The sequence below is a fragment of the Entelurus aequoreus genome, linkage group LG05, assembly GCF_033978785.1.
Source record: "Entelurus aequoreus isolate RoL-2023_Sb linkage group LG05, RoL_Eaeq_v1.1, whole genome shotgun sequence".
Lineage (NCBI taxonomy): Eukaryota > Metazoa > Chordata > Actinopteri > Syngnathiformes > Syngnathidae > Entelurus > Entelurus aequoreus.
The window spans coordinates 26,220,594-26,237,519 of NC_084735.1; the positions used below are offsets into that span (position 1 = coordinate 26,220,594).

Below are 16,926 nucleotides of genomic sequence, written 5' to 3' on the forward strand. Positions count from 1 at the left end.
TGTCGGCTTACTGTACTGTAACTGGTCGCTACGTTCTGGCCCGGAACGCAGGTTTGCACTGGCTTAAAAAGCCCAGGGAGCTCATCAGCGACAGGTGTGCAGATTGCTGATTGCTCGTAGCCGCTGGCTGCAGCAGGAGTGTCGCGCGCAGGAGCGCACTTGGAGGTGCGTTCAGCGCAGCGCACAGAGGAATGCACCTGGGCCGTGACGTTTACAGTAACATGCTGTAAAAACAAAAACTATAAGTTTTACCTTAAAAAAGTCTGGTACTGTTTTTGCATTTAAAGTAATATTCTGTGAAACAACCATAGATTTTTCTGTAAAAAAAACAGTGGTACCATTTTTGCATTTACAGTAACATGCTGTAAAAACAAAAACTAAAAATTGTACCTTAAAAAACTCTAATACCGATTGTTCATTTACAGTAATATTCTGTAAAAACAACCATGGATTTTGCTGTAAAAAAAAACAGTGGTACCGTTTTTGCATTTACAGTAACATGCTGTAAAAACAACAACCATATATTTTACCGTAGTGGTACTAAGTTTGCATTTACAGTAATGTGCTGTAAAAAAAAAAAAAAAAAAAAAAAAAATTCAATCATTTCATAGTAAAAAAAATAAAACGGGCAGTTTTCAGAATTTTCCACAGATTTTTTTTTTACATTACTCGAGAAAAAAAACAATAATCAAATGCTTCAGCAAATGTCTAATAATGAGGCGAATCATTATGAATTTGAATTAATATATTATTGACTGTAACAGAAAGCCCTCTGAGGGCAGCCATAACTGCAATGTGTCCCTCGATGAAATCGAGTTTGACACCCCTGATCTACAATATGGTCACAATTTGCAATAAAAATGTTTGATAATCATGACTGGGGCTTGATATCATGGCCAATTTTCTAGATCCATTCGAACTGCGTTTTAAAAAGTTTATGTCTCAACTCTGTTTCAAAATGTAAATGTGCTTTTTTTGTTCTTTCTTTGCAATAAACATGTTTTCAGTGCTGACTTGGAAATTGGGCAATTTAAACTTGAACTGTAAATAAAACCGTCTCAAAAGTGTAATTTTGAAATAAGAAAGGAATTGCAATGAAAGTTTTCGTGAACTGCAAATAGCATTAAAGTATTTATTTGGGTGCCTAATAATAATAATAACAATAATAATAGTGTTCTATGCTATTTTTCTAAGAGCTTAATTTGCTTAGCACGGTTAGACAGGATGTAACACCCTGGGATTTTATTGTGAAGGCCATAAGTGTGCTCTTGTTTTTTTCAAGGCACTTGACGTCAGTGCGGGGATTGAAGTAACCAGAAGTACCTGTCGAGTTCTATTTGGATTTACACTGTATGAAAAAAAAATTAAAAGGAATTTTACCTTTGCAACCTCATTATACTATTCGCTAAGTTTTATATTCATAAAATGTAAGTTTCTCAATACCCAACCTATTTTTTGTGCCTTTAAAAAAGAATTAGAACTCTACGTTAAAACACTCTCTACCTCTAACAACCAAAAAGCTGTGAAAACGATGATGCTGTGTTCCAAATTTAAATTATTTACTGAACTCGTGTGAGCCTATGGCTTTGCACTTTGTTATATATATATTTTTTGCATTCTATTTTAGTTACTTTATTGCGTTTACAACCCCCCGGCGCTGTTTTGTACTGTTTTTGTACTTATTTTGATTATTATTATTTCTCAAATGTTTGTAAATGTTGCAATTTATAAATAAGGGTTTATAACATTTTAAAAAATTATAAAAAATAAAAAAAGTACCTGCCGAGTTGCGGCAGCCGTCATTTCTTCAAAGTAAGCGGTTAACTCAGTTACAAATATAATCAATAAACACACCAGTTTTGGTCAGATGTTTACGTTTCGTGATCCTAAGGTGGGGTGGTTTTAGCACCTGAACGAGCCGCTTTTACATTTTTATTTTATATTTATGCTAACAAATGTTACTGAATCTGCGGTAATGCTAGTAAGTCCCTCACGTTTCTTTTGTTTTGCCCTTTCAGGCTTGTTGTTGGAAGCTAACATTGGCATAGTATGATACTGCTGCTACCAGGGAGTGGGTGGGGGAACCCATGTGATGCTCTGTAAAATCGATATTGCCAACTTTAAAATATATGGATCCACAATTGATAAAAAAAATAATATTTGTTTTTTTTCCCCAACCCTAATTTATGACTACAAACCAATTATTACAATGTCTATGCTACTTGTGTTTGACAGGAGATCTGTCAGAGGCTGATGAATCTCAGTGTTTATCTCCATGCACTCCAAGTAAGTACAACACTTCACAATAACATGCAGTATATATACTCAAATACCCTAAAATTTGACAACATTTTATATCATTAAATAGTCCATAATTCTCTATCATACCTTCAAATACAAAAAACTATATATTTTTACAATATAAGCAACAACATCCTCCTAATACATTGTGACTTCAAAATAAAATACAACCACTTCCTCCCAATGACAAATGTTATTTCACAATAGGAGCTTATTGTGACAATATTAGGAAGAAGTGGTTGTATTTTTTTATTTATTTTGATGATAAAATAATATTGTTTAATATATCGGGGAAGTGGCAGCTCTTATTGTGAAAATACACTGAATATGTTATCATGTCTCAGGTCCAAATACATGTTGGCAAATATATTTTACATTAGGTGTCTACATGTAAAAGATATTTGTGAAGTATGATCAATAATTGATAAAAAGGAAGGGGCTCAATACCTGATGGCAAATGTATTTCAACAATAAAATCTACCACATTCCTCTCAATCCACAATTACTTTATTACTGTATAATAGGCACTAACACTTCCATGTAATAATTGAAAACTGCTGTGTTTCACAATAAGAGCTTGTACTACTTCCTCCTGATACACAATGACTGCATCTTCACATTAAGAGCTACTGTAACGCTGCCAATTAGGGAATGAAAACAACTGTATTTCACAATAAGAGCTACTAATTCCTCCTAATACATTAAAATGATTATTGTATGGTCAAACTAAAATAAAACCACTTCCTCTTAATACACAAAAATGTGTATATTTTCCCAATAAGAGTTACCACTTCCTCCTAATACAACAAAATGTATGTATTTTCACAATAAGAGCTGCTACATAAGAAATATTTTTGTATTGGCACAATGAAATACAACCACTTTTTCTTAATACACAAACATTGTAAATGTTCACAGTAAGAGTTAACACTTACTCCTAATACATAGAAATAATGTATTTTCACAATAAAAGCTTATGCTCCCATCGATTAGATGACAACAGCTGTATTTCACAATAAGAGCTACCACTTACTCCTCCTAATACAATAACATAATTATTGTATCATCGCAGTAAAATACAACCACTTCCTCCTAATACGTGATGACAAATGTGTTTTCACAATAAGAGCTACCACTGTGTTTATTGTGAAAATGCATGTATGTATGAGGAGAGAAAGAAGTGGTATTTCATTGTGACGTCACAACTATTTTTTTATGTATTGGAGAAGTGGTAGCTCTTATTGTAAAATTACATTTTCATAATGTATTGGGTCCTGATATATTTTATGGTAAGTGTCAACATGTAGACGATGTGTGAAGAATGTTCAATAATTGGTAAAAAGAAGGGGATTAATAAATGATGACAAATGTATTTTAACAATAAAACCTACTACTTCCTCTAAATACACAGTTACTGTATTCTTACAATAAGCACTAACCCTGCCATTTAATAAATTAAAAACAGCTGTTTTTCACAATAAGACCCTCCATTTCTTCCTAATACATTAAACTGATTACTGTATAGTCAAGCTAAAATAAAACCACGTCCTCCAAATACACAAAATTAATGTATTTTCACAATAAGAGCTGCCACTTCCTCTTAATATAATGAAAAGTAATTTTGTTTCGTCAGAAGAACATGTAACCACTTCTTCCTAATACATGATGACAAATGTATTTTCACAATGAAAGCTATCACTTTGTCCTAATACACAGTTAATGTTGCCATTTAATACATGAAAACAGCTGTATTTCACAATAAAAGGTACCATTTTTTCCTAATACATTAAAATGATTATTGTATTGGCAAACTGAAATGCAACCAAGTCCTCCTAATACACAAAATTAATGTATTTTCACAATAAGAGCTGCCACTTCCTCCTAATATAATGAAAAGTAATTTTGTTTCGTCAGAATAACATATAACCACTTCTTCCTAATACTTGATGACAAATGTATTTTCACAATAAAAGCTATCACTTTGTCCTAATACACAGTTACTGTACCGTTGCCATTTAATACATGAAAACAGCTGTATTTCACAATAAAAGGTACCATTTTTTCCTAATACATTAAAATGATTATTGTATTGGCAAACTGAAATGCAACAAAGTCCTCCTAATACACAAAATTAATGTATTTTCACAATAAGAGCTGCCACTTCCTCTTAATATAATGAAAAGTAATTTTGTTTCGTCAGAACAACATATAACCACTTCTTCCTAATACATGATGACAAATGTATTTTCTCAATAAAAGCTATCACTTTGTCCTAATACATGTTGCCATTTAATACATTAAAACTGCTGTATTTCACAATAAAAGATAAACATTTTTCCTAATACATTAAAATGATTATTGTATTGGCAACCTGAAATGCAACCAAGTCCTCCTAATACACGAAATGTGTGTATTTTCACAATAAGAGCTCTCACATCGTCCTACTATATTAGAAATAATCATTGTATCGTCACAATAAAATACAACCACTTTTTCCTAATACATAATGACAAATATATTATAACTGAAAATGAATAAAATAAATGAAAACAGCTGTATTTCACAATAAGAGCGCTCACTTTGTCCTTCTACAGTACATTAAAAAGTAATAATTGTATTTTCCCAATAAAATGCAACCTCTTTTCCCTAATACATGATGACAAACATTATATTATTATTGTATATGAATAAAATAAATGAAAACCTCTGTATTTCACTATAAGAGCTACGACTTCTTCCTAAATTAATTATTATATTGGCAAACTGAAAAGCAACCAAGTCCTCCTAATACACAAAATGTATGTATTTTCACAATAAGAGCTCTCACATCGTCCTACTACATTAGAAATAATCATTGTATCGTCACAATAAAATACAACCACTTTTTCCTAATACATGATGACAAATATATTATAACTGAAAATGAATAAAATAAATGAAAACAGCTGTATTTCACAATAAGAGCGCTCACTTTGTCCTTCTACAGTACACTAAAAAATAATAATTTTATTTTCACAATAAAATACAACCTCTTTTCCCTAATACATGATGACAAACATTATATTATTATTGTATGTGAATAAAATAAATGAAAACCGCTGTATTTCACTATAAGAGCTACGACTTCTTCCTAAATTAATTATTGTATTGGCAAACTGAAATGCAACCAAGTCCTCCTAATACACAAAATGTATGTATTTTCACAATAAGAGCTCTCACATCGTCCTACTACATTAGAAATAATCATTGTATCGTCACAATAAAATACAACCACTTTTTCCTAATACATGATGACAAATATATTATAACTGAAAATGAATACAATAAATGAAAACAGCTGTATTTCACAATAAGAGCGCTCACTTTGTCCTTCTACAGTACACTAAAAAATAATAATTTTATTTTCACAATAAAATACAACCTCTTTTCCCTAATACATGATGACAAACATTATATTATTATTGTATGTGAATAAAATAAATGAAAACCTCTGTATTTCACTATAAGAGCTACGACTTCTTCCTAAATTAATTATTGTATTGGCAAACTGAAATGCAACCAAGTCCTCCTAATACACAAAATGTATGTATTTTCACAATAAGAGCTCTCACATCGTCCTACTACATTAGAAATAATCATTGTATCGTCACAATAAAATACAACCACTTTTTCCTAATACATGATGACAAATATATTATAACTGAAAATGAATCAAATAAATGAAAACCGCTGTATTTCACAATAAGAGCTACCACTTCTTCCTAAATCAATTATTGTATTGACAAACTGAAATACAACTACTGTCCTCTTAGTACACAGAAATTAATACATTTTCTCATTAACAAATACCATTTCCTCACAATGCACAAATGTATGTATTTTTTACAATAAGAGTTAACGCTCCCATCTAACACAAAACAGCTGTACTTAGAAATTAGAGCTAACACTTACTCCTGATACAATAAAATATTTATTATATCGTCACAATAAAATACAACCACTTCCTCCTAATACATGATGACACATGTATTTTTCTAGTAAGAACCACCTCCTCTTAATACGTTGTTATTTTATAATCTTATAATGAGCAAAAATGTCCTCACAATATGCGCCTGTATTTTCACAATAAGAGCCTTATAGACAACTTCACAATAAGAGTGGACTAAGGCTTCACAAGTAGAGCATTACATTACAGTACATAATAACATTTATATTCATAATTTAGAGCTCCTCCTAATACATAATAATCACCGTGTCTTCACAATAAGAGCACACGCTTCCTGCTGATTCATTAATTAAACACAGATAATACCTGTCCCCTTCAGGCGGCCGTCATCAAACAAGACTCTATCCTGGAGCTGCTGCTGCAACAAGAGGACGCGGCGTCGCCGGCCTCGGCGGGCTCATGGCGCCAAAACCGCGAAGCCGGCACGGGGTCGACCATCGGGGAGCTGGCCCTCTTGCAGAGACAGCACAGCCTGCTGCAGGAGGAGCTGCTGAGGCTGCGGGACACCGAGAGCCGCTTCAAGGACAGCGAGAGGGCCCGGGCCAAGCTGGAGAAGCAGGTTCGACACATGAAAGTGTCTAGCGGGGCTTCCTCGCAGGATCAGGGGGACGTAACCACACAGGTAAGAAAAGTACAATAACGTTCTAAAAGCGTCATTTGTTCACTTTAATTGTATTGTTTACAGCCCAGACCGGAAGAGTTGAGCGGTGCACATTGGGGCAACCAGGAAGCTCTCCACCAATCAGAGGCTACTCAGGGAGGAAGCGATGTGGAGGTGGACATGACGTCGGATGATGATGATGATGAGGAGCCCTCCGAAAGCTCCCGAGGTCAGATATTGGACATTTTATCAGGTACCCCTCCTTCGTACAATGACAGCCAATACGAGAACATAATGAATTTGGCCTTTTTAAAGACATTTTAAACACATTTAAATAAAAGACTTAGACTAGACTTAGATTTAGGCTTAGGTTTAGACTTAGACTTCCTTTTTATTGTCATTCAAATTTGAACTTTACAGTACAGATAAGAACGAAATTTTGTTGCATTAGCTCATGGTAGTGCAGGATAAAAAATCAATAAGGTGCAGATATAAATAAATAGATTACTGTACAGATAAATATATTGCACTTATGCATGTGCATCCACGTTTATGGATGTATGTTATATTGTCTTTATATTCCAGCCAGTTAATCCATTTTTGGGGGGAATTGAGGGGATTACCATGATGCGTTCAAGAGTCTTACGGCCTGTGGGAAGAAGCTGTTACAGAACCTGGAGGTTCTGCTACGGAGGCTGCGGAACCTCTTTCTAGAGCAGTGGTTCTTAACCTTGTTGGAGGTACCGAACCCCACCAGTTTTATATGCGCATTCACCGAACCCTTCTCTAGTGAAAAATTAAATGTTGTATTTTTTCAAGTTCAAGACAAAGTTATATGTTTTTGGTAACACTTTAGTATGGGGAACATATTCTAAGTAACAAATACTTAATTTAGAGTTATTTGGTTAGGGTTAGGGTTAGGGTTAGAGGGTTAGGGCCAGCGTTAGAGGGTTAGGGTTATAATAAGGCCATGTCGAATAAGGCATTAATAAGTAATTAATAAATTTTAAATTAAGAGCCAACATGCTACTAATTTGCATGTTAATAAGCAACTAATTAATGTTGAATATGTTCCCCATACTAAAATGTTACCATGTTTTTTTACTGGTGCACAAAATGAACCGTGCATGAACATCACCTTGTTCAAAGAACAAAACCAACACAGTGCATAAACTCACAACAAATTACACACCTGCAAATCAGTGTGACTTCTGCTGTTGCCATATCCGCAATACGCCGATAGGGAGAAGTTTTTATTTACACGATGAGTCGGGTGTGTCTTGATCTCCGCCGAACCCCTGAGCCCGACTCACCGAACCCCAAGGGTTCAATCGAACCCAGGTTAAGAACCACTGTTCTAGAGTCCAGCAGTGAAAACAGTCCTTGGTGGGGGTGGGAGGAGTCTCTGCAGATTTTCTGAGCCCTGGTCAGGCAGCGGCTTTTTGCGATCTCCTGGATAGGAGGAAGAGGGGCTGGGCCCAGTATAATGTGCTCATTCTAATTCATTGTTTGTGTTCTTCCAGATTTCCAAGACATTCCAGAGGAGATCTGATCTTCCGCACCCTTCCCAAACAGGTCAAACTCAATAACAGAAAGCCATTATTACGCCACAATATATTTCTGTTCTCTCTTCCGATTTTCCGTTTATTTATTAGTACTGTAGTGTTACCGGGTATGTTTGCTGCTTCTCGCTTTCAGGGTTTAAGGCTGATTGTGATGTGTCGTTTGCATGATTTATTTCCACTGGACCAAAGGCTTAAAAGGGAACACGTGAATAATAACACTTACTACGGCTGTACTTCTGATCAATAACACTTTTTTAATCATGCATATTGTAAATGTTTCCTTTCCATATATTTACTACTGCATTTGAGCACCAAAAAGCAGGAAGCAAAAAAATAAAAAATAACATGATGTATTTTAAAAGCGGCTATAAGCGACGATTATAAGCTCGTTTTTATGAAGCCAACACCTATAGTGTTGCACTTTCTCGCACATAAACAAAAGGTCTGGCTAGTGCATCAATAACTCTCAAATAGTCTATCAGAAGTGTATTTTTTGGTTGTTCTGCATGTTTATGAACATATTTTACCTTCATTTTAGTGCAATAGACACCTTTTTTTTTAGCTTTGTTGTGTATTTATCTTGTTTCCAGACACTTGACAATCTTATCGATCAAGGACTTTTCTGATATGAATGTATTTTCTGCTCTTGTTTTTCAAAAAGTTGCAAGGTAAAGTTTATGGATGCAAATAAATGGTGTAAGAAGACTGTATTACAATATATGGGAGGAGTATGCTTACTTTTTGTCATATGGATTGTATACACAGAAAATAAAATGTCTTATAAAAGCGTTCATGTTGGTGTACATACAGTGGCTGTTTTAGCTTTAGGCCACGTGGCAATTGCACAGGGAGGCATTTTAAAAGGGCCTCCCGAGGATGAAGGGGAAAAAAGATTAATATTTTGATTTGTTTATTTAATAGTTTAATTTTGTGCTCAGCGGCCGTTTGCGTATGTGTGTCAGATAAGCGCCCTCTTCAGGATAAAACCAAAGCGAGTCTCTAACATATTGCGGCGAGGGTGAGTCACTAGCACAGGAAATGGTCAGAGGTGAACGTCAACTTCTTTTCAGGAAGTGCTATACTATTTGCTAATTACTCACTCACGCTCTAAGGAGGGCGCCATTGAAGCTAGAAGTGCATAACAAATAGCTCTTCAGTTGACGTTCTGCTGTATCCCCTTTTTAAGCCTTTTTACAACATTTTAAAGATATATTTATATTTTGAAAGTGACCCAACCGCATGCTTCGGTTTTATCAGTATGCGGCAGCCCTCGGTGGAAAGAGTTTAGACACTGCTGTCTTAAAGGCAATTAAAATAATCTGAAATTGATTATCAATTTCTTATTTAATCGATCATATTTTTTATCAAAGTTACAACCACATTTTATTAAACTTAAATAATTTTTTTATGTATGATAAAAATGTTATTACATGTATAATCCCGTTTTTATTCATTTATAAAAAATATATTTATTACATTTATAATACATTTTTATTACATTTAAAATACAAATGTTATTAAATATATAATCTTTTTTTTATGAGTTATAATACTGGGATAGGCTCCAGCACTCTCCGCGACCCCAAAAAAGGGACAAGTGGTAGAAAATGGATAGATGGATGGATGGATTTTATTATCGAATTCATAGTAAATGTATGTATTTTTTTAAATATAGTTCCTGGTTCCTTTTTAAACATGTATCATCAAATTTTGTATTAAATTTATAGTAATTTTTTATGAAATGTATAATAAAATTTCTATTACATTGATTTTTTATTTAAAAAAATATAATTACCTTTCTATTAAATGTATATTTACATTTTTACTAAATGCATTGTCAAATTTGTACTAGATGTATAACTTTTTTTTAAATTAAATGTATATATTTTTTTTTTTATTATGATTATTTTTTATTACATTTATATCCTTTTTTTATTGTATGCATTTATACTTTTTTTCCAAATTAAATTAATAATAAAATTGTTTGTACCAAATGTAATAGTTTAAGTAGCAGAGTTGCTAGAACTGCTAGTGTTGATATAAGAGCATATATTGTTTGGTCGAAATATTAGAAACGGCTCTCATTGCATAGGAAAAAAAAGGGTCCCGGACAATAAAAGTAAAGATAGAAAGACAAGCGGACACACGCAGAGACTCCTCATCCTAATCCCGCAGACAATGTCAGCCAAAAGATGTTTATTAATAACTCAACTAGGCCTCGCAGAGGGGAATAGCTAACATAGTCACCCCCCGCCCCCCTCTCCATATATGCGCTTGTCATAGCCACTGTACCCCTCTCTCCCAGGAGACCCCCAATTATAGGCACCACAGGCCAGGTGATGGAATACAGTTACAAGGCCGGAATGTTGTGTCGCTTCTGCGTTTGTTACTCCTCTCCAAGCATCATCGTTCATAATGTATTATTATTATTCCCACCCTGTAGCGTATTTTAAGGCATCACATTTTATGATATGTGATACACACTCGCTTGCCAATTTATTGGATACTCCCACCTCTATCAGTATTATCATGCAAGCAACTCCACAAACTCGTTTTCTTTAAAACTATTTTCTTTTGTGTATATATATATATATATATATATATATATATATATATATATATATATATATATATATATATATATATATATATATATATATGATTTAGAATTAAATTAAATTAAACTAAACCAAAATAAAGTGCAATAAAATTAATTTGGACAGTTTAAAAAACAGAAGAGCAATGATACTGGAAGATGTGATAATAATTTAATTAAGAAATAAATCCAAAAAAATAAAGGTGCAATGATTTGTCAGTGCTCTAAACATCTTGGTCAATAATAATCCCTTATATATTGTATGAGCACTCAGAGAATAAAGAGTCAAGACTAATGTTATTGTGGAATCACTTGTAATTCAATTAAACATAAGTTGATTTTAAATGATGGTGGTAGAGGTCATAAACCCTTGAAATTAAGCCCCCAAAACGGCACAATTTTAACATGTAACATCCCTTTTAAAAAACAACAACAGCCTTTTAGATAGGGAATAATGTATGAAAAACGATACAATACAATGTACTACAACAACTACAGTAGTTGTATAAAGTGATGTAATAATAGTGTACAGCATTTTCTTTGAAAAGGTGCTCTTCCGTCAAACACAACATCAGCAGCTTTTCCGTGTTTTCAGGGATACAAGTTTGCCTCTTAGATATTATTTTAACATCTTTAGCTGGCGTTAGACCCAATTCTGCTTCAGTATGGTGCAGACTAGCAGTGATACTCTCAAATTGCTTCGCCAAGTTGGCTCCACCCTCTGTAATGTTTTGGATGATTTCTTTCTTTAATTCATGAATATCATCCTCTTCTTCTCAGCACTGTCCTTCACACTCACTTTTTTGAAAAAACAAAACTATGTCAAACTCTCACTCGAAGCTGTTTTGGTCGGATCTTACAGGGTTCACCGTGACATTTGCTCCGCCAACTAATGACGGGCATGCTTGTAACTAGGGATGTCCGATAATGGCTTTTTGCCGATATCCGATATGCCGATATTGTCCAACTCTTTAATTACAGATACCGATATCAACCGATACCGATATCAACCGATATATACAGTCGTGGAATTAACACATTATTATGCCTAATTTGGACAACCAGGTATGGTGAAGATAAGGTACTTTTTAAAAAAATGAATCAAATAAAATAAGATAAATAAATTAAAAACATTTTCTTGAATAAAAAAGAAAGTAAAACAATATAAAAACAGTTACATAGAAACTAGTAATTAATGAAAATTTGTAAAATTAACTGTTAAAGGTTAGTATTATTAGTGGACCAGCAGCACGCACAATCATGTGTGCTTACGGACTGTATCCCTTGCAGACTGTATTGATATATATTGATATACAATGTAGGAACCAGAATATTAATAACAGAAAGAAACAACTCTTTTGTGTGAATGAGTGTGAATGAGTGTAAATGGGGGAGGGAGGTTTTTTGGGTTGGTGCACTAATTGTAAGTGTATCTTGTGTTTTTTATGTGGATTTAATTTTTTTTAAAAAACCGATACTGATAATAAAAAAAACGATACCGATAATTTCCGATATTACATTTTAACGCATTTATCGGCCGATAATATCGGCAGGCCGATATTTTCGGACATCTCTACTTGTAACTCAAATTTTTGTTTGCAGCTTAAACTATATCAATTATCTCAGAACACTCTTAATTTGAGGAACCACTGTATAGCAACTTTTTTAAGCCTTTGTTTTTACAAAATTAAAAAAATACATGTACATTTTTTTATCAGTATGCCGCGGCCCTCTGTGGAAAAGGTGTGGGCACCGCTGTCTTAAATGCAATTAAAACATAATTTAATTACATTTACATAATTAAAAAAAAAAAAGTTAATCTTAAAACATTTTATCAAATTAATAATAATTTTTGTTGTCAATTTACAATCACATTTTTATAACATTTATAAAAAAAATGTTTGTCAAATTTGTATTCACATGTTTTAATTAAATGTATAATATTATTAAATTTTTTAGGATTTTTTAAAATTAAGTGCATAATTCAATTTGTATTACATTTATAATAGAATGCTTGTCTGTCTATCTATATTGGCCCTTCGATAAGGTGGCGACTTGTCCAGCATGTACACTGCCTTCCGCCTGAGTGCAGCTAGGATAGGCCCATTTTATAAATTTTTATCAAATCTTTACTGAATTTGAAATCCAATTGTTTCTAAAATTATAATAATTTTTAAGTACATTTACCATAATTTGTATTAAATTTATATTATAATTTATTAAATGTATAATCACATTTGTATTAACTTTATAATATTGTTTTCACATTTATAATCAAATTATTATTAAATTGATCATGAAAATTGTATTACATTTATAATTTAAAAATGTTTTATTAAATGTACAAAACCCAACACCAGTGAAGTTGGCACGTTGTATAATTGGTAAATAAAAACAGAATACAATGATTTGCAAATCCTTTTCAACCTATATTCAATTGAATAGACTGCAAAGACAAGATATTTAATGTTTGAACTGAGAAACTTCATTTTTCTTTGCAAATAATCATTAACTTAGAATTTAATTGCAAAAAAGTTGGCACAGAGGCATTTTTACCACTGTGTTACATGGCTTTTCCTTTTAACAACACTCAGTAAACGTTTGGGAACTGAGGAGACCAATTTTTGAAGCTTTTCAGGTGGAATTCTTTCCCATTCTTGCTTGATGTACAGCTTAAGTTGTTCAACAGGCCGGGGGTCTCCGTTGTGGTATTTTAGGCTTCATAATGCGCCACACATTTTCAATGGGAGACAGGTCTGGACTACAGGCAGGCCAGTCTAGTACCCGCACTCTTTTACTATGAAGCCACACTGTTGTGACACGTGGCTTGGCATTGTCTTGCTGAAATAAGCAGGGGCGTCCATGATAACGTTGCTTGGATGGCAACATATGTTGCTCCAAAACCTGTATGTACCTTTCAGCATTAATAGTGCCTTCACAGATGTGTAAGTTACCCATGCCTTGGGCACTAATACACCCCCATACCATCACAGATGCTGGCTTTGCACCTAGAACAATCCGGATGGTTCTTTTCCTCTTTGGTCCGGAGGACACGACGTCCACAGTTTCCAAAAACAATTTGAAATGTGGACTCGTCAGACCACAGAACACTTTTCCACTTTGCATCAGTCCATCTTAGATGAGCTCGGGCCCAGCGAAGCCGGCAGAATTTCTGGGTGTTGTTGATAAATGGCTTTCGCTTTGCATAGTAGACTTTTAACTTGCATTTACAGATGTTGCGACAAACTGTAGTTACTGACAGTGGTTTTCTGAAGTGTTCCTGAGGCCATGTGGTGATATCCTTTACACACTGATGTCGCTTTGTGATACAGTATCGAAGGTCCGTAATATCATTGCTTACGTGCAGTGGTTTCTCCAGATTCTCTGAACCTTTTGATGATATTACAGACCGTAGATGGTGAAATCCCTAAATTCCTTGCAATAGCTCGTTGAGAAATGTTGTTCTTAAACAATTTGCTCACGCATTTGTTGACAAAGTGGTGACCCTCGCCCCATCCTTGTTTGTGAATGACTGAGCATTTCATGGAAGCTGCTTTTATACCCAATCATTGCACCCACCTGTTCCCAATTAGCCTGTTCACCTGTGGGATGTTCCAAATAAGTGTTTGATGAGCATTCCTCAACTTTCTCAGTCTTTTTTTGCCACTTGTGGCAGCTTTTTTGAAACATGTTGCAGGTATCAAATTCCAAATTAGTTAATATTTGCAAAAAATAACCAAGTTTTCAAGTTCGAACGTTAAAGGCCTACTGAAATGAGATTTTCTTATTTAAACGGGGATAGCAGATTCATTCTATGTGTCATACTTGATCATTTGTGTGAATGTGGAAAATAGTGTCAAAGCGCTTTGAGTTCCTTAAAAAAAAAGGTAGAAAAGCGCTATACAAGTACAACCCATTTACCATTTACCATTTCGCGATATTGCCATATTTTTGCTGAAAGGATTTAGTAGAGAACATCGACGATAAAGTTTGCAACTTTTGGTCGCTGATAAAAAAGCCTTGCCTGTACCGGAAGTAGCGTGACGTCACAGGTTGTGGAGCTCCTCACATCTGCACATTGTTTACGATCATGGCCACCAGCAGCGAGAGGGATTCGGACCGAGAAAGCGACGATTACCCCATTAATTTGAGCGAGGATGAAAGATTAGTGGATGAGGAAAGTGAGAGTGAAGGATTAGAGGGCAGTGGAAGCGATTCAGATAGGGAAGATGCTGTGAGAGGCGGGTGGGACCTGATATTCAGCTGGGAATGACTAAAACAGTAAATAAACACAAGACATATATATACTCTATTAGCCACAACACAACCAGGCTTATATTTAATATGCCACAAATTAATGCCGCATAACAAACACCTCCCCCATCCCGTCCATATAACCCGCCAATACAAATCAAACACCCGCACAACACACTCAATCCCACAGCCCAAAGTACCGTTCACCTCCGTAAAGTTCATACAGTACATATATTTCCCCAAAGTTACCTACGTGACATGCACATAGCGACACGCACGTACGGGCAAGCGATCAAATGTTTGGAAGCCAAAGCTGCGTACTCACGGTACCGCGTATCCAACTCAAAGTCCTCCTGGTTGTGTTGCTGCAGCCAGCCGCTAATACACCGCTTCCCACCTACAGCTTTCTTCTTTGCTGTCTTCATTGTTCATTAAACAAATTGCAAAAGATTCACCAACACAGATGTCCAGAATACTGTGGAATTTTGCGATGAAAACAGACGACTTAATAGCTGGCCACAATGCTGTCCCAATATGTCCGCACAATCCGTGACGTCACGCGCAAACGTCATCATACCGAGACGTTTTCAGCAGAATATTTCGCGGGAAATTTAAAATTGCACTTTACTAATCTAACCCGGCCGTATTGGCATGTGTTGCAATGTTAAGATTTCATCATTGATATATAAACTATCAGACTGTGTGGTCGGTAGTAGTGGGTTTCAGTAGGCCTTTAAGTATCTTGTCTTTGCAGTCTATTCAATTGAATATAGGTTGAAAAGGATTTGCAAATTATTGTATTCTGTTTTTATTTGCCATTTACACAACGTGCCAACTTCACTGGTTTTGGGGTTTGTATAATCCATTTTAGTATAATCAATTTTATCAAATTTATAACTAAATTTTACAGTAGAGAAATCTTGAATGTTTTTTTAAATGATGTAACACTCAAGCCTTTTAAAAAATAGTCACCTGTCTGGCTGTATATTTTGCATGTGTTATGTTGTTCTTTTTTAAATTAATTACATTAAATAAATTGGGTCAAAGATGCCGGAAGATCATAACACCTACATATAGTCCAACCAGATTGCTGTGATGTCATTCCGGGAGGCGCTAATTTCCTCTCAGGTTACAGTTCAATCGTTCATTTTATTGTATTTTTACTAAACACAAACCGGGAAGTGAACGGAGATTCTCGCTGAGTTGTTGGCGACGCTCGACTTGCTTGTCGGATGCGTCTAACATGTTGTTGGTGTTGAGTCAGAGCCACCAGATCTGAATTATGTGCCAGTGTAAACTCACTTGGTGTCAAATGAGATTAGAGCTGCTCGCTTGACGGCGGCAACAGCTGTGAGTCTACACGCTAAAGTAGCAGCATTACGAGGGATTAGAGGGAAAATGCTTTCTTTTTGTTTTTAAGGAGATGTTTTGATGATGTTTGGAAATGAGGGCCGAAGTTATCGGTGGAACTCGGTGGTGGTTTTGTGTCGGAGTGTGAAAAGTGCCCAATTTGCGTGGACAAACGGAGGGTGCGGCATTGGGGATGATCCTCAGGATTCTCCAAAGTGGGCGTGTCACTTCAACAGCGACGTATAAAAGCTCT

General features: G+C 34.8%; 1 protein-coding gene across 2 annotated transcripts in view; it reads left to right on the forward strand.

Annotated features, from left to right (window-relative positions):
• The window catches only part of arhgef1a (Rho guanine nucleotide exchange factor (GEF) 1a), a 57,551-nt gene extending 48,325 nt beyond the window's left edge, over positions 1 to 9,226 (forward strand). Inside the window, exons 19-22 of one of the 2 annotated variants that reach the window (XM_062047520.1) lie at positions 2,236 to 2,286; positions 6,627 to 6,929; positions 6,993 to 7,161; positions 8,432 to 9,226. In XM_062047520.1, the coding sequence (XP_061903504.1) occupies positions 2,236 to 2,286; positions 6,627 to 6,929; positions 6,993 to 7,161; positions 8,432 to 8,460 (552 nt within the window). In that variant the 3' untranslated portion in view covers positions 8,461 to 9,226. The remainder of the gene's footprint in view (positions 1 to 2,235; positions 2,287 to 6,626; positions 6,930 to 6,992; positions 7,162 to 8,431) is intronic. The other variant, XM_062047522.1, reaches the window with a different exon arrangement.
• The last annotated feature ends 7,700 nt before the right edge of the window (positions 9,227 to 16,926 follow it).